Here is a 23242-nt window from a genome sequence, read left to right as displayed (position 1 = left end):
GGACGCCTGGGTGGCCCAGTCGTTAAGCATCTGCCTTTGGCTCGGGTCATGATCCCAGGTCCTGGGATCGAGCCCCGCATCGGGCTCCCTGCTCAGCAGGAAGCCTGCTTCTCCCTCTCCCACTCCCCCTGCTGTGTTCCCTCTCTCACTGTGTCTCTCTCTGTCAAATAAATAAATAAAATCTTTTAAAAATATACATATATATGTATATTTTTAGAGGAGGGGCACCTGGGTGACTCAGTTGGTTAAGCATCTGCCTTCAGCTCAGGTCATGATCTCAGGGTCCTAGGATCAAGCCCTGCATCGGGGTACCTGCTCAGTGGGGAATAAGCTTCTCCTTCTCCCTCTGCCCCTCCTCCCCCTTGTTCATGCTTGCTCTCTTTCTAGCAAATAAAATCTTAAAAAAAAAAGAATTTTTTTTCAGTAAGCTGTATGCCCAACATGGGGCCTGAACTCACAACTCTGATATCAAGAATCACATGCCCTACCCACTAAGCCAGCAAGGCTCCAAGAATATTTTTATTTGTACATACAAAGTAACTTCCATGTTCCCAGCATTATGGTGAATGTTAGCACATACATTAAGTCAACAAGAAAAACAGTTTTTGTTGTTCTATGATACTGAGTTTAGTGCAGTGGTTTTTCAATGGATTCTAGTCTACAACCTAAGGAGTCCTTTGAAACAGTGGGTCTGTGGGGGTGAGGGGGAGGTACCACAATGGGAATGGTACTACTATTTCATATATAAAAGAATGTTAGACATCAAATTCAACACCAAAAAAACAAATAATCCGGGCGCCTGGGTGGCTCAGATGGTTAAGCGTCTGCCTTTGGCTTAGGTATGATCCCAGGGTCCTGGGATCGAGTCCTGCACTGGGCTCCCTGCTCAGCGGGGAGCCTGCTTCTCCCTCTGCCTCTCTCTCTCTTCTCTTATGGATAAATAAATAAAATCCAATTAAAAATGAACAGAGGACTTGGGCGCCTGGGTGGCTCAGTTGGTTAAGCGACTGCCTTCGGCTCAGGTCATGATCCCGGAGTCCCAGGATCGAGTCCCACATCGGGCTCCCTTGCTCAGCGGGGAGTCTGCTTCTCCTTCTGACCCTCTTCCCTCTCGTGCTATCTCTCATTCTCTCTCTCTCAAATAAATAAATAAAATCTTTAAAAAAAAAAATGAGCAGAGGACTTGAACACACATTTTTCCAAACAAGACATACAAGACACATGAAAATATGCTCAATATCACTCATCATCAGGGGACTACAATTCAAAACTACAATGATATATCACCTCACACCTGTCAGAATAGCTAGTATCAAAAAGACAAATTACACGTGTTGGCAAGGATGTGGAGAAAAGGGAAGCCTTGTGCACCATTGGTGGGGATGTAAATTGGTGCAGCCACTGTGGAAAACAGTACGGAGGCGCTTCAAAAAATTAAAAATAGAAATATATATGATCCAATAATTCCACTCCTGGGCATTTCCTACCCCAAAAAAGAAAAGCACTACCTTAAAGAGACATATGCACCCCTATGTTTACTGCAGCATTATTTATAATAGCAAAATTATGCAAACAGCCCAAGTACCCACTGATAGATGAAAGGATAAAGATGCAGCAACGCGCGCGCGCATGCCCCCCCAACACACACACACACACACACACACACACACACACACACACTGGAATATTATCGGGCTCCCTGCTCAGCGGGGAGTCTGCTTCTCCCTCTGACCTTCCTCCATCTCATGCTCTCTCTCTACCATTCTCTCTCTCAATAAATAAATCAAAATCAAAAAAAAAAATGAAATCTTTCCATTTGTGACATGGGTAGACTAGAGGGCATTTTGCTAAGTGAAATGATGAATGAAATGACAAATACCATATGATTTCACTCATATGTAGAATCTAAAAAACAAAATGAATGAGCAAACAAACAAAAAACAGACTCACAAATACAGAGAACTAGTGGTTGCCAGTACAGGACGATGGGCAAAACAGGTGATGGGGATTAAGAGGTGCAAACTTACAGTTATAAAATAAATAAGTCGGGGCGGCTCAGCTGGTTAAGTGACTGCCTTAGGCTCAGGTCATGATCCTGGAATCCCGGGATCGGGTCCCACATCAGGCTCCCTGCTCAGCGGGGAGTCTGCTTCTCCCTCTGACCCTCCCCCCTCTCATGCTCTCTCTCTCTCATTCTCTCTCTCAAATAAATAAAATCTTTAAAAATAAATAAAATAAGCCACAGAGCTGAAAAGTACAGCAGTCAATAATACTGTAATAACACTGTATGGTGAGAGATGGTAACTACACTTATCGTGGTAGCATTACATAATGTATAGAATAATCAAATCACTATGTTGTACATCAGAAACTAAAAAAAAAAAAGAATGCTAGACAAAGTATAGATATACAATATATAGCAGAAGGTAGTCCGGTACCAGAAAAATTTGATTCACATGATTTTTCAATGTCCCTCTGAACATTTATATAGGTGAAAAACATGACTTTGTTACTCGAAACTAGAATTAATTCCATTTTATGTAGGAGAACAGAAATACTTTGGATGTGGTTTTAATATAACTGACTTTTCCAAGAATGCAGCCATCATATAAAAAGAGAAAAGACTATTTTGTTTTGTTCAGAGCTTACCAAGAGCACCACTCCAAAAAGTCATGACAAATATTAGTGTTCCTAATATAACATTTCAGTCTAATCTGTAACTGATGCATTGCTAGCAATTCCATGCGTACGCACAGACATTTCTTTTTTTTTTTAAGATTTTATTTATTTATTTGACAGACAGCAAGCAAGCACGAGTGGGGGAGGGGCAGAGGGAGAAGCAGACTCGCCACTAATCAGGGAACCCAACGTGGGGCTTGATCCCAGGACCCTGAGATCATGACCTCAGACACAGGCAGATGCTTAACTGACTGAGCCACCCAGGCAGAACCACGTTGACATTTCACAACTTCATTATGTCTTCCACTATAGTCATGCCCCAAAATTTACACATATTGAAATACAGTACATATGATTATATTATGTATTGTATATAGTCTATTATAAATGGTTTTATGTTATATTTCAGTTAGAACATAATACCGAGTTTTAGTTTTGTTTTTTACATAAATTACACTATCGATGAATATCACTTCAGAATAATAAAGAAGGCATTTTTCCTGACTTGTTCTCACTGTGGCCAAAAATTAAGTATGAGGAAAATATTCAGCATAAGGCATCAGTGCAAGATCATTTAGTCAATCTATCAAAAGAAAATGAGGTTTAGCGGCACCTGAGTGGCTGAGTCGGTTAAGCGTCTGCCTTCAGCTCAGATCATGATCCTGGAATCCCGGGATCTGAGCCCCATGTCAGGCTCCCTGCTTGGCGGGGAATCTGCTTCTCCCTCTGATCCTCCCCCGTCTAGTACTAGTACTCTCTCTCACTCTCTCTCAAATAAATAAGTAAAATCTTTAAAAAAAATTAAAAGCTTTAAAAAAAAAGAAAAGAAAACGAGGTTTATTTAAAGAAGAGTTCAAGGGGCGCCTGGGTGGCTCAGTCGTTAAGCATCTCCCTTCAGCTCAGGTCATGATCCCAGGGTCCCGGGATCGAGCCCCACATTGGGCTCCCTGCTCAGCAGGAAGCCTGCTTCTTCTCCCTCTCCCACTCCCCCTGCTTGTGTTCCCTCTCTCGCTGTGTCTCTCTGTGTCAAATAAATAAATAAAATCTTAAAAACATAAAAAATAAAATAAAAAATAAAGAAGAGTTCATTAAATACTTTTAGTAGGCAGCGATAAGCGTTGATATTGATCTTAAAATATCACTGAAATTACACAAAACCAGAAAATCTATTATGATCCTGTTCCAGTTAACTATTGCTGAGTTAGGAATCATCCCAAAACTTAATGGCACAAACAACAACTATTATACTTTGTTCACAGGTTCAGTGGGTAAGGAATTCAGACACAGCACAGCAATCCTGCCTTTGTTTCACAATGAACAGGGCTTGAACTGGAACTCAAATGGCTGAGACTGGATCAGCTGGTGGTTCCTTCAGCCACGTGTCTGGCACCTGGGCTCTCAGCTAGGGCAGTCAACCATGGCACTATACATGGTCTCCCCATGTGGCTTGGCCTTCTCACAGTAAGGTGGCTAAATTCCCAGCAGGAACATCCTGACAGCAAACATTGCAAGAGAACCAGGCAGTAGCTACATGGCCCTTTATGACCTAGCCTTGGGAGTCACATTGCATTCCTTCCACTATATTGTACTGGTCACAACAACATGGACCCCATCTAACAATGGAAGGCATGGCAAAGAATTTGGGGACCTTATTTTAAAACCACCGGTTTGGGGCGCGTGGGTGGCTCAGTTGGTTAAGCGACTGCCTTTGGCTCAGGTCATGATCCTGGAGTCCCGGGATCGAGTCCCACATCGGGCTTCCTGCTCAGCAGGGAGTCTGCTTCTCCCTCTGACCCTCTTTTCTCTCGTGCTTTCTATCTCTCATTCTCTCTCTCTCTCAAATAAATAAATAAAATCTTAAAAAAATAAATAAATAAAACCACCGGTTTGTTTTCAGCCAACAAAGATGCTAAGACAAATAACTGGTAGCCTGGCTGTTCTTCAGATTTGTTCCCCTGCTAAATGTAAAGCTGCAAACATTTGTATAAGCAAATATAATGAACAAAACACACGCAGACAACCAGGTCCCCAACATTAAGGAATCTAACAGTGAGCACGCAGAATATACAAACTGTGTGCTAAGGTCAGGAAAGAAAGCTGGAGAGGACAAAGCAGATGTATTCAAAACAATCTACTTCAGGGCGCCTGGGTGGCTCAGTTGGTTAAGCGACTGCCTTCGGCTCAGGTCATGATCCTGGAGTCCCGGGATCGAGTCCCGCATCGGGCTCCCTGCTCGGCAGGGAGCCTGCTTCTCCCTCTGACCCTCTTCCCTCTCGTGCTTTCTATCTCTCATTCTCTCTCTCTCAAATAAATAAATAAAATCTTTAAAAAAAAAAAAGTCTATTTCAGTACTTTAAAGTAACAATTGTGATTATTGGTTATGAATTTTTTTTTAAAGATTTTATTTTTTATTTATTAGAGAGAGAATGAGAGATAGAGAGCACGAGAGGGAAGAGGGTCAGAGGGAGAAGCAGACTCCCCGCCGAGCAGGGAGCCCGATGTGGGACTCGATCCCGGGACTCCAGGATCATGACCTGAGCCGAAGGCAGTCGCTTAACCAACTGAGCCACCCAGGCGCCCTGGTTACGAATTTTTTAAAAAGAGGTGCCAAGGGGCATGTGGGTGCCTCAGTCAGTTGAGCCTTCTACTCTTGATTTCAGCTCTGGTCATGATCTTTGAGCCATGGGATCGAGCCCGGAATCGGGCTCCATGCTCAGTGGGGAATGTGCTCCAGATTCCCTCTCTGCCTCTCCCTCTGCCCATCCCTGCCACACTCTCTCTCCAAATTAAATAAATCAATCTTTAAAAATAAATAAATAAAAGGGGCACCTGGATGGCTCAGTTGCTTAAGCCTCTGCCTTTGGTTCAGGTCATCACCTCAGGGTCCTGGGATCGAGCTCCAAGCTGCTTCTCCCTCTGCTTCTCCCTCTGCCCCTCCCCACCCCGTGCTCTCTGTCTCCCTCAAATAAATAAAATATTTAAAATAAATAAATAAATAAATAAATAAAGGTGTGAATTATTTTCTAAAATCCATTTAAGTCCAAAAATCCTATAAAATACAATAAACTTTCTGTATCTTCTTAATAATTATAATCACGTACTACCTGAATATTAAAAAAAAAAGTTCCCAATATGCCCTTTGATACCAAGACATTTTATAAGAACATAATGACTCAGACCAGGATGTGGTAAGAACTGGGTATAGAAGTCACTTCACCTTTTACCTGTAACAAATCATAACCTTACTGATTCATAATATGACCACATCCTGAAATGTCTTATTTAAAATTTTAAGATCAAGTACGTCTGGCTGGCTCTGTCAGAAGAGCATGTGACTCTTGGTGTCAAGGCTGTGAGTTCAAGCCCCACACTGGGTGTAGAAATTACTAAAAACCATAATTAATTAATTAATTAATTTTTTAAAAAGATGTCAACAGTATTTTCTGATTCTACTTAAAATAATAACACAAAAATGCCAGAATCAGGGGCGCCTGGGTGGCTCAGTCATTAAGCATCTGCCTTCGGCTCAGGTCATGATCCCAGGGTCCTGGGATCAGGCACCGCATCGGGACCCTGCTCTGTAGGAGGCCTGCTTCTCTCTCTCCCATTCCCCCTGCTTGTGTTCCCTCTCTCGCTGTGTCTCTGTCAAATAAATAAATAAATAAATCTTAAAAAAAAAAAATGCCAGAATCATCAATAACTTGGTAAACAATATGAACAGGACTTAAGGTAGTCAAGATCAGTCTCTCCCCAATTCTCTCCAAGAGCTAATTCTGGTTTTATAATTCTGAATAGGAATAAATAAATCTTCCCATCTTCTTTCCCTTTCTTCTTCAACAAAACTCCAAGTGTGTGCATGCTATAGTGGAAACACAGGGGCAAACAGAATGAACATTCATCAGAAAATAACTATTCTTACTCATCTCATTTTCCCTACATCCCAGCTTCAGCCCCCAGTAAGTGATGTAACTTTATTTTTCCCTGACTGGTTAAATACAGCGGAAGGTGACACAAAATTTAATTTTCTAAAGCTCTATATGTTTTACTTAAAAATAAAATCTTAGGGGCACCTGGGTGGCTCAGTCGTTAAGCGTCTGCCTTCGGCTCAGGTCATGATCCCAGGGTCCTGGGATCGAGCCCCGCATCGGGCTCCCTGCTCCGCGGGAAACCTGCTTCTCCCTCTCCCACTCCCCCTGCTTGTGTTCCCTCTCTCGCCGTGTCTCTCTCTGTCAAATAAATAAATAAAAAATCTTTAAAAAAATAGTAATAAATGAAATAAAATCTTAAAAAAGAAAAAAGGCAGGGGGCGCCTGGCTCAGTCCGAAAAGCATTCAATTCTTGATCTCGGTGTTGTGAGCTCAAGCCCCACACTGGGTACAGAGACTATTTAAAAATAAAATTTTTTTTTATTTTTTAAGAATTTTTTATTTATTCATTCGAGACAGAGAGAGAGAGAGAGAGAGAGAGCAGGAGCAGTGGGGAGAGGCAGAGGAAGAGGGAGAGGCAGACTCCCTTTGAGCAGGGAGCCCTAGGACCTGGGATCATGACCTGAGCCAAAAGCAGACGTTTAACCCATCTGAGCTACCCAGGTGCCCCAAAATCTTTTTTTGTTTTTTTGTGAGAGAGAGAGAAAAAGAGAGAGAGCATGTGCATGCTAGTGGGGAAGGAGGGGCAGAGAGAGAGGGAGAGAGAGAATCTTAAGCAAGCTCCATGCTGAGCTTCATCAGGGCTTGATTGCAAGACCCTGAGATCATGATCCGAGCTGAAATCAAGAGTTGGGTGCTTAAATGACTGAGCCACCCAGGTGCCCCTTAAAAATAAGAACTTGGGGGGCCTGGGTGGCTCAGCCAGTTGAGCGTCTATCTTCAGCTCAGGTCATGATCCGGGGGTCCTGGCATCGAGCCCGGCATCCAGCTCCTTGGTCAGTGGGGAGTCCGCTTCTCCCTCTCCCTCAGTGTGCATGGGCTCTCTCGTTCTCTCTCTCCCTCATATAAATCAATAAATCTTTCTTTTTTAGAAGATTTTAATTATTTATTTTACAGAGAGAGAGCACGAGCAGGGGGAGCAGCAGACAGAGGAAGAGGGAGAAGCAGACACCACGCAGAGCAGGGAGCCCGATTCAGAACTCAATCCCAGGACCCTGGGACCATGACCCAAGCTGAAAGCAGATGCTTAACCGACTGAGCCACCCAGGTGCCCTCAATAAACCTTTATTAAGAAATCTTTTTAAAAATAAAAAATAAAAAATAAAGCTTTACATTTTAGGAATCACAATATAAAAGTATACAATATGTCAAAAAACATCTAAAACATGTGAAGCAGGCCATAAAGAATACTGATGAAATTAATTTTTAAAACTCCATCACTCTGAGAACCATGTCCATTTGAACATGCCATCTTTTCTTTAAACCAAAATTCCATTTCTAATAGATTAAGAGAATCAAGATGCTTTTAAAAACAAAGTATGGGGGCGCCTGGGTGGCTCAGTCGTTAAGCGTCTGCCTTCGGCTCAGGTCATGATCCCAGGGTCCTGGGATCGAGCCCCGCATCGGGCTCCCTGCTCCGCGGGAAGCCTGGTTCTCCCTCTCCCACTCCCCCTGCTTGGTTCCGTCTCTCTCTGTCTCTATCTCTGTCAAAAAATAAATAAAATCTTTAAAAATAAATAAATAAAATAAAAAAATAAAAACAAAGTATGTACTCTAGCCTTTCATGAAATTACCTTACTAAAATCAGATTTTCTTAATTTTTAAAAATATACCACGAGAGGCTCCTGGGTGGCTCAGTTAAGTGTCTGCCTTCTGCTCAAGTCACGATCCCAGGGTCCTGCTCTGCAGGAAGCCTGCTTCTCCCTCTCCCACTCCCCCTGCTTGTGTTCCCTCTCTCGCTGTGTCTCTCTCTGTCAAATAAATAAAATCTTTAAAAAAATAAAAAATAAATAAAAACAAAAATGGTAATGACTAAAAAAATGAAAAATCATGTCCAAGCCTTTTTTTTTTTTGACAGAGAGAGACACAGTGAGAAAGGGAACACAGCAGGGGGAGTGGGAGAGGGAGAAGCAGGCTCTCCGTTGAGCAGGGAGCCGGATGAGGAGCTCGATCCCAGGACCCTGGGACCATGTCCCGAGCCGAAGGCAGACGCTTAACGACTGAGCTGCCCAGGAGCCCCACGTCCAAGCCTTTAATTCAACCTGCCTGAACCTGAAGATTAACCTGATAGCTGACATAGGGAATATTCTCTTCACAGATAGTCTACCCAGTAAATGAGGGGATGATAGAACTAAAAGCATAATTTTCACAACTTTAATGAATTAATCGAGGCAACCATCAATCAACAATAACATTACAAAAAGATAGCTTAAAAATTCTGTTTTTAGGAGCACCTGCCTGGCACAGTCAGTAGAGCATGTGACTCTGGATCTCAGTGTTCTAAGTTCAAGCCCCACACTGGGTGTAGAGATTACTAAAAAATAAAATCTTAAAAAAAAAAACTTCTGTTTTTATTCTTTGCTATTAAAGGCATTAGTAGGAAATTTTGCAAAATCTAAATAAATCTATAGATTAGTGTACCATCATCCTTGGTTAGATAAGAAACTGCTTTTTTAAAAAAGATAAACACTAGGATGCCTGGGCGGCTCAGTCGTTAAGCATCTGCCTTCGGCTCAGGTCAGGGTCCCAGGGTCCCGGGATCGAGCCCCGCCTCGGGCTCCCTGCTCAGCGGGGAGTCTGCTTCTCCCTCTGACCCTCCCCCCATGCGCGTGCTCTCTCTCTCTCAAATAAATAAATAAAATCGTTAAAAAAAATAAATAAAAATAAAATAAGAATTATTTTGACGTAAAATGTCAAGAAAAAAAAAGAGAGCGACAGGCAACAATACATTATGGACCTCATGGGAGAAGTGCACGATACTACCTCAGAACAGTCTTGTACCCACTATCTCACCTCCCCCCAAAAAACCATGTGGCTTTCGATCCTCTAGAATCTGAACCTCACTATCCATCTACAGAAAACACATGGTAAAGGACACAAGAAATGCAATAAACAACTCAAGACCAAAGGAAACTAGGATGAACAACCAGTTATCTTCAACAAAATATTTAGGGATACAGAGAGAGAACAGGAATCAATATCCACACAAAAGTTTGTACGTGAATGTTCACAATAGCTAGTTTTTCAAAATAACTAAAAAAGTGAAACAACCCAAATTGTCCATCAATTGAAGCATAAACGTTTATCCATCCAATGGAACATCATTCAGCTATAAAAACTAATGAAGGAATTCAGACAATAACATGGAAAAAATTTGAAAACATTATGCTAAATTTTAAAAATCCAGACACAAATTATTATTATTAGCGGCACCTGGCTGGTTCTGTTGGTAGAGCATGCAAGTCTCGATCTCCTGAGTTCAAGCCCCGGTAGGGCGTAGAACTTACTTAAAAAAACAGTAAGAAAAAACCCCACACACATATTATATGATTCCTTGATGTGAATGTCCAGAAGAGGCCAATCTATAGAGACAGAAAGTGTATTGGTGGCTTCCAGAGGCGGAGAGGAAGGGGGAATGAGAAGTAAGTGGTTTCCTTTTGGGTGGTGAAAACATTTTGAAATTAGATAGTGGTAATACTTATACAACTTTGTAAGTATACTAAAAACCACTCAACTGTGCACTTCAAAGGAACAGATTTTATGCTATTTGGATGATATATCAATTAAAAAAAAGTGGACGGACAAGGAAAAAAAAGAGACTTAAGAGTACTATCAACCAATCATAATCTATTAACCTTATTTGGATCTTGATTTAAACAAACTATAAAAAAGAAAAAATTCATAAAAGAAAAAACATGAAAACTAAGTAGCTATTTGATAATACTGTTTACAGAATCCTAAATGATCAAAGAATGCTAAAATGAGGTTAAAGATTGACCAAGAACAAACTATTCACATAGTTGCCAAGTATCTCCCCCAAAATAACTTACTAAATACAAAGGGACACTACCTTGACCAAATCACCAAACCTAATATAACCAATATTAGGACAAAACCAATTATGTGCCTCTTAATACAATGCACTGAGAGGGACACAACAGGACTTCCATGGCATCCCTACCAAAAAAAAAATAACCTGCAAAAAAAACCATAACATATCCTGACTCTAATCATGAGGAAACATCACACGAACACAAATTGAGCCACATTCTACAAAATAAATGGCCTGTTTTCTTCAAAAATGTTAAGGTCAGAAAACACAAAGACTGAGGAACTGGTTCCAAAACAAGGAGAAGGGACAAAAAAATACAATGAATCTGAATTTTATTCGAAACTAAGAAAGTATATATTGCTATAATGAACACCACTGGTGCATGAAATTTGATTAAGGACTATGAATAATGGTTTTGTGTGAATATTAGGTTTCCTGACTTGTTTACTCTGTGATTATTGAAAACAATTTCCTTGCATTTAGAAAAACAGACCGATGTCTCCAACTTACTCTCAAATGACTCAATTTATACATATAAAAAGAATGATAAAGTCAAGAGAACAAAATGTTAATTGCTGAATCTGGGTAAAGCTTATATGGGAGTTCCCTGTATATTCTTGGCACTTTCTTTAAATTCGAATGAGGCCATATCTTTTAGAAATACACACTGCAATATTTACACATGAAATGGTAAGATTTCTCTGATGAGCTTCCATATAAGGGGATGAGGAGGGGTACAGATGAATTGATTGGTCATTTATTGGTAACTGTTAATGCAAAGTAATGGAGGGTGCTTGGGTGGCTCAGTTGTTAAGCGACTGCCTTCGGCTCAGGTCATGATCCTGGAGTCCTGGGATCGAGTCCCGCATCGGGCTCCCTGCTCGGTGGAGACCCTGCTTCTCCCTCTCCCTCTGCCTGCCTCTCTGCCTACTTGTGCTCTCTCTCTATCTCTGTCAAATAAATAAATAAAATCTTTAAAAAAAAATAAAAAAAAAATGCAAAGTAATGGAAACATCAGGTGGATTATACTATTCTCTGTACTTTTGAATGTTTGAAATTTTCTATAATAAAAAAGGTTAAAGGAGTCCATAATGGAAAGGTTTTTAAGTGGAGAAACAGGCTCAGGAAAATTAAGTGGCAACCACACCCAGGAATCCAGTTTTGAAACCTTTCCAATGTATGATTCTTTCTCCAATAATCCTCCTTTAAAACCTTTTTATATAGCAAGAACTATCCAGGCAATTTTATTCTCCCCACCTGAAATTTTGGTCAATACCAAACAAATACAGTAAGATACTTCTGACACCACCTTTGAGAGTAAACTCAATAAATGATGGAAGAAACTGGCAAATGTAGATAGAAGTAATCTACCCAGTGCACGTGAGTGGCTCAGTTGTTAAGCGTCTGCCTTCGGCTCAGGTCATGATCCCAGGGTCCTGGGATCAAGTCCCGCATCGGGGTCCTTGCTCTGCAGGGAGCCTACCTCTCCCCCTCCTCCCCACTTGTGCTGTCTCTCATTATCTCTCTCTCTCTCAGGCAAATAAATAAAACCTAAAAAAAAAAAAAAAAGTAATCCACCCAAAGAGGTGATCTACAAATTGCTGAGGAGGTAGAAAAACCAACTGACATTTATTAAGCACTTATTTATGACCTTAGGTCATTTAATCCTCACATCAATGCTGGCATAATTTTTTCCCTTACCTTTTTCTAATTGTGGTAAAATATATATAATACACAAAATGAGGTGATTTTTTTTCAATCTCATTTTACACATGAGGAAAATGGAAATAAGAAATTGAGAAATTTTCCCAAGACACGCAGCAACTAGCAAAGCAGAATATGAACCCAGGTCTTTCTCTAAACTACATGATTGCCATTATATAATTTGACTGACTTTTAAATCTCTTAAATTTGGTCTCAAAGACTTAATAACCAAGAGCCTAATCAATTCTGATTTTCTTACATCTACAAGCCTACAACAGCACCAAAATGCAGCCATGCTGAGATCCTCCATGAACAGTCAGCAGACCCCCTAACAATCTTTATACCACACTACCTTTGCTGCAGCAACTTTAGAAGCTACATTAGAAGCTAAATTAAATCCAGAAGTATATGAATATTAGAGACATTTCACCTTTCTTAAGCTTATATTGTAAATGGTAAATAAAATCCAAATAATTTTGCAGAGCCACTCTAATAACACACTGAATTCACAGATTTTAGCTACAGCTAAAATGACTGATTAGTATGTCATTTTAAAAAGTAGTATTTTGGGGGCGCCTGTGTGGCTCAGTCATTAAACATCTGCCTTCGGCTCAGGTCATGATCCCAGGGTCCTGGGATCGAGCCCCACATCGGGCTCCCTGCTCAGCAGGGAGCCTTCTTCTCCCTCTCCCACTCCCCCTGCTTGGGTTCCCTCTCTAGCTGTCTCTCTCTCTGTCAAATAAATAAATAAAATCTTTTAAAAAAATAAAAAGTAAAAAGTAGTATTTTGGTCTCATACAGGAAGGACAAATATGAATGCCCTAAATCTGTCAATATATAATTTATAAATATTATAGAACTCATATCATTCTTTCTATAGAAAAAAACAGAAAGAAATTTAAAAATACTATGAACTACAGGGGTGCCTGTGTGCTTGTCGGTTAATCGTCCGACTCGTGATTTCAGCTGAGGTCATGATCTCAAGGTTCTGGGATCAAACTCCTCACTCAGCTCGGAGTGGGCTTGGGATTCTCTCTCCCTCTCCCTCTGCCCCCGCCCCACCCCCGCACTATCTCTCTCTAAAATAAACAAAAAAATCTTTTTTTTTTTTTTAAGATTTTATTTATTTATTTGCGAGAGGGAGAATGAGAGACAGAGAGCACGAGAGGGAAGAGGGTCAGAGGGAGAAGCAGACTCCCCGCTGAGCAGGGAGCCCGATGCGGGACTTGGTCCCGGGACTCCAGGATCATGACCTGAGCCGAAGGCAGTCGCTTAACCAACTGTGCCACCCAGGCGCCCAAACAAAAAAATCTTTAAAAAAAAATACAAAACCACTATGAACCACAGCAGAAAATATAGTAGGAATTTAACTTATGCAACAACCAATCTGCCTGATCAAACCAGTGACCCAGTGGGGAAATGATTATCAAAGAGACACAGAACAAACCTGTGCACACAATAGCCTCCCTTACCAAAACACTTCAAAAAGCTTCAGGATCCCCAAGACCAGAGCATCACAGATCAGTGTCAAACTAAAAAACACACATACGGGCGCCTGGGTGGCTCAGTTGGTTAAGCGACTGCCTTCGGCTCAGGTCATGATCCTGGAGTCCTGGGATCGAGTCCCGCATCGGGCTCCCTGCTCAGCGGGGAGTCTGCTTCTCCCTCTGACCCTCCCCCCTCTCATGCTCTCTCTCTCTCTCATTGTCTCTCTCAAATAAATAAATAAAAATCTTTAAATAAATAAATAAATAAATAATAAAAAACACACATACATATGGTCCTAGTCTTATTTATTTTGTAGGATGAAAATGGCTTCAAAATAAAGTATTTATATTCCACGTATTTCTTCTTTCTTAAAATTTAAATCACTTTTCTGGGTCTCTCTCTGTCAAATAAATAAATATTTTTTTAAAAAGTAGGCAAAAAAAAAATTTAAATCACTTTTTTTTGTGATTGTGTTGTTGTTTTAAAAATCAAAGGGGTGCGGCACCTGGGTGGCTCATGTGTTAAGCGTCTGCCTTTGGTTCAGGTCATGATCCCAGGGTCCTGGGATCAAGCCCCATATCGGGCTCCCTGCTCAGTGGGAAGCCTGCTTCTCCCTCTCCCATTCCCCCTGCTTGTGTTCCCTCTCTTGCTGTGTCTGTCTGTCTCTCTCTGTCAAATAAATAAATAAAAAATCTTAAAAAAATAAAATAAAATAAAATAAAATGTTTTAAAAGATAAAATGAAAAATAAATTTTAAAAATTTTTAAATAAAAAATTATAAAAGGAGCTAAAATATGTCAAAGCTGTTGATTGGGGGGGAACATACAATAAAGGTTAATCTACAAAGAGGGCTGAGTTGCTATCTACAGGAGTTCACCATATATAAATATCACTTTGCACTTCTTTTCCTGGCAAACCTTTTTTTCATATATACTTAATTCTATATACATATAATAAATAATCAGAATTTTTTAAAATGTAAATATTACCCAGTTGCTTTATAAGGGAAAAAAATGTCCTCCAAAATACCAATAAAGTACAAATGTCCTCATATTTAAGCCTTTCAAAACCACCACTGAAAACTGCAGATGGTAAAACACTACCCTGTTTGTCTGCGGAAGCATAGAATTCTATTTCAATGTATTGACTAATATACATGTGATGCAACCTAAGAAAATATATACTAAAACCAAGCACCACCCAAAAAATTACTCCCATCTAAACTAAGAGGAACACAAATGGGAAAGCAAAAAGCTACAGGTAACAAAAAAAGTGTTTTTCCTCCTATCACGGAAACCAAAAACCTTAAAACATTTTTTAATTAAAAAAAAAGACAACTTACTAGCATGCTTGTCTGCAAGCATTATAAGCGTGTTGGAAATATCTCGTCGTCTATAAAAGCACACTACTTTTGCTTCCACGTTGCCAGTTGCAGTCTAAGAAATAAGAAAAATAAAAGTTATCTGTACTGAATAGTAGACTCAAATAGTTTATAAAACAAAACTAAATACAATACAATTATAAGAACACTCTCATTTATACTGTGCCAACCGCAACTGTGGGATAATCAGCTAAAAAACTCAAATGAGGATGAGCAGCATTTGCAAAGGTTCCAAGTGAAACTGAAATGTCAAACATACAATAACTTATGGGCATCAGTTAAACTAAAGTGATCAGATCGCTTTAATGAGCCAGAGAGTGAAATCTGATTAGTCTTGAGAAACTAATCCCCCAAATTTTAAAAACCACAACGTAACTTATTTAAGACAGTTAAACATACCTCCTCCAAACCCACTCCCAGAAGCATAGGCTAAGAGTAAAATCATGCAGCCCTCTCCTAAACACCCATGTTTGACTGATGGTGAAGCTCTCTGAGTGTGGGCAGCCATCACTCAAAATGAGGCAGATGACCTGGAAAAGCATTCTCTAAGCCCAGGTAAATCTATGAATCCGTAATAGTCAATATTCTCAGTAGTACTTCGTTTACCTTCACATATGAAAGTATTAAAAACTCTAAGTTATGAACACTGAAGCTCTTATTTATTTTTGACTACAGTCTAGAATATAACCAATATTCACTTAGGTTGTAATTTACTGCAGCTAGGGCCCAGGCTCCTACTCTCCTATTCCTTATGAACTCTGAGAACTTTCAAGGTCAGTCATTCATTACAAAGTTCCTTGTAAAAACACATAGATTACAGTAAAATCCTCTGATTTCTAATTTCAAAAAAATTTGAGAACAAATTTTCAGAATTTCTCTGGGCTTACAGATATATTCAGACATAAAGAAATAAGAATTATATGCTGCAGGAAATGTGTCGATTTGATGAAGTTCAGCAGCAGTATTTTAGAGTGAGAAATAGTCGTGGAAAACTTTGACCCTTTGAATTGAAATCATATTAAATCCTGGGGCACCTGGGTGGCTCAGTCGTTAAGCGTCTGCCTTCGGCTCAGGTCATGATCCCAGGGTCCTGGGATAGAGCCCCGCATCGGGCTCCCTGTTCAGCGGGAAGCCTGCTTCTCCCTCTCCCACTCCCCCTGCTTGTGTTCCCTCTCTCGCTGTGTCTCTCTGTCAAATAAATAAATAAAATCTTAAAAAAAAAAAAGAAATCATATTAAATCCTAACTAAAGTGCTTCTATATTTCACAATATTGTGATCAAATACATCCTCCAGAAGTAAAGATCCAGCAATCTAATAAATGAACAGGCCAATATTTCTTGTAAATAAAATCCATCAATGACTACAATTATAAGCTCTTTATCAGTTTTAAGACAAAAGCATGTTCAAAACCCAAAGCAAGCATTTAAAGGCATATTTTTTTCTGCCTCTCTAGTGAGTTCCTCAACTAGGAATACTCTACAAAACTAATTAAATTCTTATTTAATTAGGGTAGAGGGACATAGTTCAAAAGAAGCAGTCTCTTCTGAATGATGCACACACTTGGCTATTAGGTATTTTATAACTACAGTATTCCTCTTCCCCTCTACAAATACACACAGACACACACACACACACACACACACTTTCAAGCCTGCCTCTAAAGTTAAGCTACTCAAACTGTGGCCCAAGGCCTGGTCTACAACTCCTGCGGTGTAATGAAATGAGTACAGAGACTAGAGTGTGTGTTAGAGCATTTGGTAGTTAATTTTAATCTATTGAACCTAATAATGAAAAATGAAGGGTGGGGGGATGGGTTAGCCCAGTGACAGGTATTAAGGAGGGCACGTACTGCATGGAGCACTGGGTGTTACGCGAAAACAATGAATCGTGGATCACCACATCAAAAACTAATGATGCACTGTATGGTGACTACCATAATAAAATAAAATTTAAAAAAAAAAAAAAAGAAGAAAAACGAAGGCTTGTGTTTTTATAAGCCTATTTTAAACTTCATTTTTCTACTATTTTTCTTCAATGTTACAAAAGCAGTCTGAGATAGTGAACCTTCTTAAAAATCTTACACCACAGGGGCGCCTGGGTGGCTCAGTCGTTAAGCGTCTGCCTTCGGCTCAGGTCATGATCTCAGGGTCCTGGGATCGAGCCCCGCATCGGGCTCCCTGTTCGGCAGGAAGCCTGCTTCTCCCTCTCTCACTCCCCCTACTTGTGTTCCCTCTCTCGCTGTGTCTCTCTCTGTCAAATAAATAAATAAAATCTTTAAAAAAAAAAAAAAAAAAACACCACAAATAGTTTACCAAGCACTGCTCTCAAGACCTAGGTTAGGAGTTCCTTCCTGGCTGGCTCCATCGGTACAGCATGTGACTCTTCATCTCAGGGTTGTGAATTCGAGCCCCACATTGGATGGAAAGATTACTTAAAAATGAAATTTTTAAAGCAGTGCCTGCGTGGGGCAGTTGGTTAAGTGGCTGGTCCGTTGACGGGGAGATCTGCTGGTTGGTTGGTGGGGAGATCAAGCTCCAGTGTCAAGCTCCATACTCAGCGGGGAGTCGGCTAGAGATTCTCTTTTCCTCTCCCTTTGTCCCTCCCCACCACTGACTGGAGGCGCGAGCTCTTTCTCTGTCAAATAAATAAATAAATCCTTAAAAAAAATAAAAAAGAAGAAGCCACAATGGACATCAATTTTTTTGCTGTGTTCTTTTCTCCATTTAGGTTGTAGCCTCTTAAATCCCTATTCTGTCAAGCACATTTACTAAAATGTCCTCTAACGATAAGGGGCTTTTCATAAGCTCTAAAATCATTTTAGTCAACCTCATACTCATGTCTGTTTCTGTCCCAGACTTGGGAAGTACATTATTTAATTTTTATTTATTTGAAGAGAGAGAGACAGTGAGAGAGGGAACATAAGCAGGGGGAGTGGGAGAGGGAAAAGCAGGCTTCCCACGGAGCAGGGAGCCCGATGCGGGGCTCGATCCCAGGACCCTGAGATCATGACCTGAGCCGAAGGCAGACGCCCAACGACTGAGCCACCCAGGGGCCCCAGGAAGTACATAATTAAAACAAAAACAAAACAAAAAAACCCACCACACACACACTTTCCATTTCAGAAAGTGTATGGTTTGCCTAAAGTAAAGAACAAGTGAAAATCCACTTTCCTTTCCCAATTTCTGTCCTTATTCCCAAGAGATCCCAAATAGTAAGGGGGTCTTACCTTGGGTTTCATGAGGGAATCTCCTGAAACTATGTGCAAATTCCTATACGTGTAAATGTAGATGGAGGCAGAGGGTATCATCAGGCACTCAAAGAAATTAGTGACTCCCCTCTCCCCACCAAAAAGATGGAAGACACAAAACAGTAAAATGAATCTCAGAACAAGTCAGATGGCTAATAAATTATACAGAATATGAAGGTACACACAAATTATACAACATACACACCAAAAACAAAACAAAAAGAGCAAGTAACATGCTAATCTTTCCACAAGTTTAACTTCCAAAACTTCCTGAGACTATACCATTACTATGTGCACATAGCTTTCTCTTGACATGCATGCAGACACAATCTTTAGACCACCACCCAACCTAGTGACTAAATAAAATTTACCAAAAGTTGTTTTCATAATTTTAATCTTATATTCGTCCTCCAAAAGATCATCTTCGTGATATCTGAGTACAAATTAGGAGAGAGGGGAAAAAGGGAATATAAGATAATCAATGTTGAACTGTGTTTATCAACTGATAATTACTTTTGCACCTAAAAGTTTCCAAAACTTTTAGGGAAAAAAATTGAGACAAAATTCTATTACCAAGGACGTCTAGCTGACTCAATTGGTGGAGCGTGCGACTCTTGATCTCGGGGTTGTGAGTCTGAGCCCCATATTGGGTGCAGAGATTACTTAAAAATAGTATCTTTAAAAAAAAATCTATTACTGTAATTTAAAAAAAATGAAATACTGTAGTCCAGCTTTCAAACTAAACAAGTAACATTTCAAATAGGATATTTTTAAAAACCAGAATCCAGGGCGCCTGGGTGGCTCAGTTGGTTAAGCGACTGCCTTCGGCTCAGGTCATGATCCTGGAGTCCTGGGATCGAGTCCCACATCGGGCTCCCTGCTCAGCAGGGAGTCGGCTTCTCCCTCTGACCCTCTTCCCTCTCGTGCTCTCTATCTCTCATTCTCTCTCTCTCAAATAAATAAAATCTTTAAAAAAAAATAAAAAATAAAAAAATAAAAATAAAAACCAGAATCCATTCTGTAAGAGTGAATTTTTGGGGTGCCTCAGTCAGTTGACTGTTTGCCTTCAGCGTAAGTCATGTTCCCAGGGTCCTGGGATCGAGCCCTGGAGCCCCCAAGCCCCAGAACCCCGTGCATCATCAGGTTCCCTGATAAGCGGAGAGCCTGCTTCTCCCTCTCCCTCTGCCTGCCTTTCCCCCTGCTTGTGTTCTCTCTCTGTCAAATGAATAAAATCTTAAAAAAAAAGTGAATTGTCTGTAACAATGGTGACTGACAGCTTATCCCAGGAATTTTGTTACAAAAACACATTCTATTCAGAAGATAATTAATAGGGGCCACCTGGCTCCTGGCTGGCTCAGTAAGCAGAGCCAGGTGGCCCCCTGACTTTTGATATCATGGTAGTGAGCTGGAGCCCCACTTTGGGTGTAGAGATTTCTAAAAATAAATAAATAAACAAACTTCAAGAAGATAATAAAATAGGTTAATGTCGGGGCGCCTGGGTGGCTCAGTCGTTAAGCATCTGCCTTCGGGGGCGCCTGGGTGGCTCAGCTGGTTAAGCGACTGCCTTCGGCTCAGGTCATGATCCTGGAGTCCCGGGATCAAGTCCCACGTCGGGCTCCCTGATCAGCGGGGGGGTCTGCTTCTCCCTCTAACCCTCTTCCCTCTCATGCTCTCTGTCTCTCATTCTCTCTCTCTCTCAAATAAATAAATAAAATCTTTAAAAAAAAAAAAGCATCTGCCTTCGGCTCAGGTCATGATCCCAGGGTCCTGGTATCGAGCCCCACATCAGGCTCCCTGCTTGGCGGGAAGCCTGCTTCTCCCTCTCCCACTCCCCCTGTTTGTGTTCCCTCTCTTGCTGTCTCTCTCTGTGTCAAATAAATAAATAAAATCTTTAAAAAAAATAGATTAATATCCCTTCTTTTAAAAAAAATTTTTTTTAATTTATTTGACAGAGAGAGACAGCGAGAGAGGGAACACAAGCAGGGGGAGTGGGAGAGGGAGAAGCAGGCCTCCCACGGAACAGAGAGCCCGATGTGGGGCTCGATCCCAGGACCCTGGGATCATGACCTGAGCCGAAGGCAGATGCTTAACGACTGAGCCATCCAGGGGCCCCCAAATTTTTTTTATTTAAGTAATCCCTACACCCAAGGTAGGACTCAAACTCATGACCTCAAGATCAAGAGTCACATACTCTACCGACTGACCCAGCCAGGAGCCTCTAGGTTAATGACCTTTCCCATCCTGGCTTATCAATTAGAATATATCAAGTGCTCTTAAATTCATTATTTGGATTTTCCATCATGTTAACTTTCCCCACTTTGCCAAAGTGACCTCTGATCCCCTCAGGGCCTTTTATCTGGAACACTCACGTGGCCTCTCTCCCCTGGCTACCTCTTTCTCAACCTTTAGGCCTCAACTTCAATGTCCTTAAAATCCTTTCCCTTTCTAACCAAAAGAAGTAACCTCTGTTACCCCCTAGGTCAAGGCTGTTTATTTCCTTCTTAACAGGTAACATCAGGACGCCTGTTAAGCCTCTGACTCTTGGTTTTGGTTCAGGTCAAGAGATCAAGCCCACATCAGGCTCCCTGCTCAGTGCAGCATCTGCTTGAGTTTCTCTCTCCCTCTCCTTCTGCCCCTCCCCCACTCATATTTTTTCTCTCTCTCTCAAATAAGTAAATAAATCTTAAAAAAAAGTTACCATTTTTGCTATTTTCTTTATGCCTACTAACTTGCCTTTTCATGTGCCCCCCTCAAGAGAATGTAGACCCTGTGTGGGCAGAAAACACATCCATATTGTTCACTGCTGTATATCTGAGCCTAGCCTAGTGCCTGGTTCATAACAGGTACTAAAAAAAAATATTTGTTTAATGAATTATTTAAAATGAGGTATCTTGGGACACCTGGGTGGCTTAGTCAGTTAAGCGTCTGCCTTCCGCTCAGGTCATGATCCCAAGGTGCTGGGATCGAGCCTGGCATCGGGCTCCCTGCTCAGCGGGCAGCCTGCTTCTCCCTCTCCCACTCCCCCTGCTTGTGTTCCCTTTCTCACTGTGTCTCTCTCTGTCAAATAAATAAAAATCTTTAAATAAATAAATAAATATAAAATGAGGTATCTTTTCCACATCCTTTCAGAAATAAAGGCCCTATTAGACACCTGGGTGGCTCAGTCAGTTGAACGTCTGCCTCTGGCTCAGGTCATGATCCCAGAGTCCTGGGATCCAGCCCTGCATCAGGCTCCCTTCTTGGCAGGGAGTCTGCTTCTCCCTCTGCCCCTCCCCTCCCCCTCATGTTCTCTCTCTCACTCTCTTGCTCTCGAATAAATTAAATATTTTCAAAAAAGAAAAAGGCCCTATATATTTACTATTTAGCCAATCTTATTTAAAAATAATCCATCCATTCAAACTGCCACTGTCTGAAATTACAGACTCATCTCTCACAATTCAGTCATCCCCAGAATGAAAAAAACCATTATTATATTAAGGACCCTCTGCTGAAAGCAGAGGGCCAGGAAGGTAAGGATGAAGAGCAAGGGATACTTTTGGAGTGAACAGTAATATAATGATAAAGGAGTACGAAATGAGCCAGATTCAAGCTAGATGTGCAACCCAGTCACATAACCACTGTGTCCCTCACAACAACTCCATGATGCATCTGCCTTAAAGCTTTAAGGTTATTTTGAGGCTCAACAAAAGTAAAAATGTGAATCCCCAGATCATATGCTTCCAGAACACCATGCTCTGATGTTTGCAAATTTAGCACAGCTGCGATTTTCCTTCTACTTGTGGGATTATTTGGCTGATGCTTGTCTCCACTACTGGACCTATTTTTGTTCACCCCTGAATCCCTAAAAGCACATATCTAAAAATGTCTGGCAGGTAGCAGGTCCTCAGAAGTATCTGTAAAATGAATGAATCAAAATACTTTGTAAACAGTAAAGCTATGTGCAAGCATTAAAGTCAGACATTTGAGAAATTCATTAATTCAATAAATATTTACTGAATGCCTTAACTATGTGCCAGTCACTTATTCTAACGCACTTGGGATGAATTAGTGAACAGAAAAGATCACTACACACAGAGCTTACATTCTAGTCTGGGAAAAGAGGCAATGAAAATAAACACAATAATGAAGTATATTGGAAGGTGATAAATAATATGAAGAAAAGAGCAAGGCCGAGCAAGGTACAGGGGATTAGAAACAACTGGTAGTCCTAAGGTACAAGGATGTGAAAACAGCCAAGAGTCTACTGTGCTTGGAGCCAAAGGAGCAAGGCAGAGAGCAGTTAAGAGTGGAGCTAAGAGAGGGCGCCTGGGTGGCTCAGTTGGTTGAGCGACTGCCTTCAGCTCAGGTCATGATCCTGGAGTCCCAGGATCGAGTCCCACATTGGGCTCCCTGCTCAGCAGGGAGTCTGCTTCTCCCTCTGACCCTCCCCCCTCTCATGTGCTCTCTGTCTCATTCTCTCTCTCAAATAAATAAATAAAATCTTTAAAAAATAAATAAATAAAAAAGAGTGGAGCTCAGAGGGACAGGGAGCAGCCAGAGAATATGTCTCATATAGGTCAACATTTCTCTTTGTATCCTAATTAATTTTCTAAATAAACTGATAAACAGTTTCACGTTGCCTACACTCTTATACATCAATAACATAAGAGAGATGAGCATGACGCCCGATAGTTCCCACCCACAGATTGATCTAATCCTGAGGCCATTCTCTTCATTTGGTGGCAGTGGTCTCAAATATAACAGAATTTTTATAAATGCAAGGTCC

The 23242-nt window shown here is 40.9% G+C and overlaps 1 protein-coding gene across 10 annotated transcripts in view; it reads right to left on the bottom strand.

The window, feature by feature from the left end:
* Positions 1–23242, bottom strand: part of MTA3 (metastasis associated 1 family member 3) — a 216439-nt gene that overhangs the window by 146427 nt on the left and 46770 nt on the right. For all 10 annotated transcript variants that reach the window (XR_012379715.1, XM_073897347.1, XM_073897349.1 and 7 more), the window contains one exon: positions 15191–15284. Coding sequence is in view for 9 of the 10 variants with exons in the window: in XM_073897347.1 (XP_073753448.1) it covers positions 15191–15284 (94 nt within the window). In the remaining variant the exon portion in view is untranslated. The remainder of the gene's footprint in view (positions 1–15190; positions 15285–23242) is intronic.

This window comes from Callorhinus ursinus, unplaced genomic scaffold (assembly GCF_003265705.2).
Source record: "Callorhinus ursinus isolate GAN/ISIS: 27379988/994484 unplaced genomic scaffold, GSC_fseal_2.0 scaffold10, whole genome shotgun sequence".
Taxonomy (NCBI): domain Eukaryota; kingdom Metazoa; phylum Chordata; class Mammalia; order Carnivora; family Otariidae; genus Callorhinus; species Callorhinus ursinus.
The sequence above is the reverse complement of the archived record's forward strand: the minus strand, read 5'-3'. Positions and strand labels throughout refer to the sequence as shown.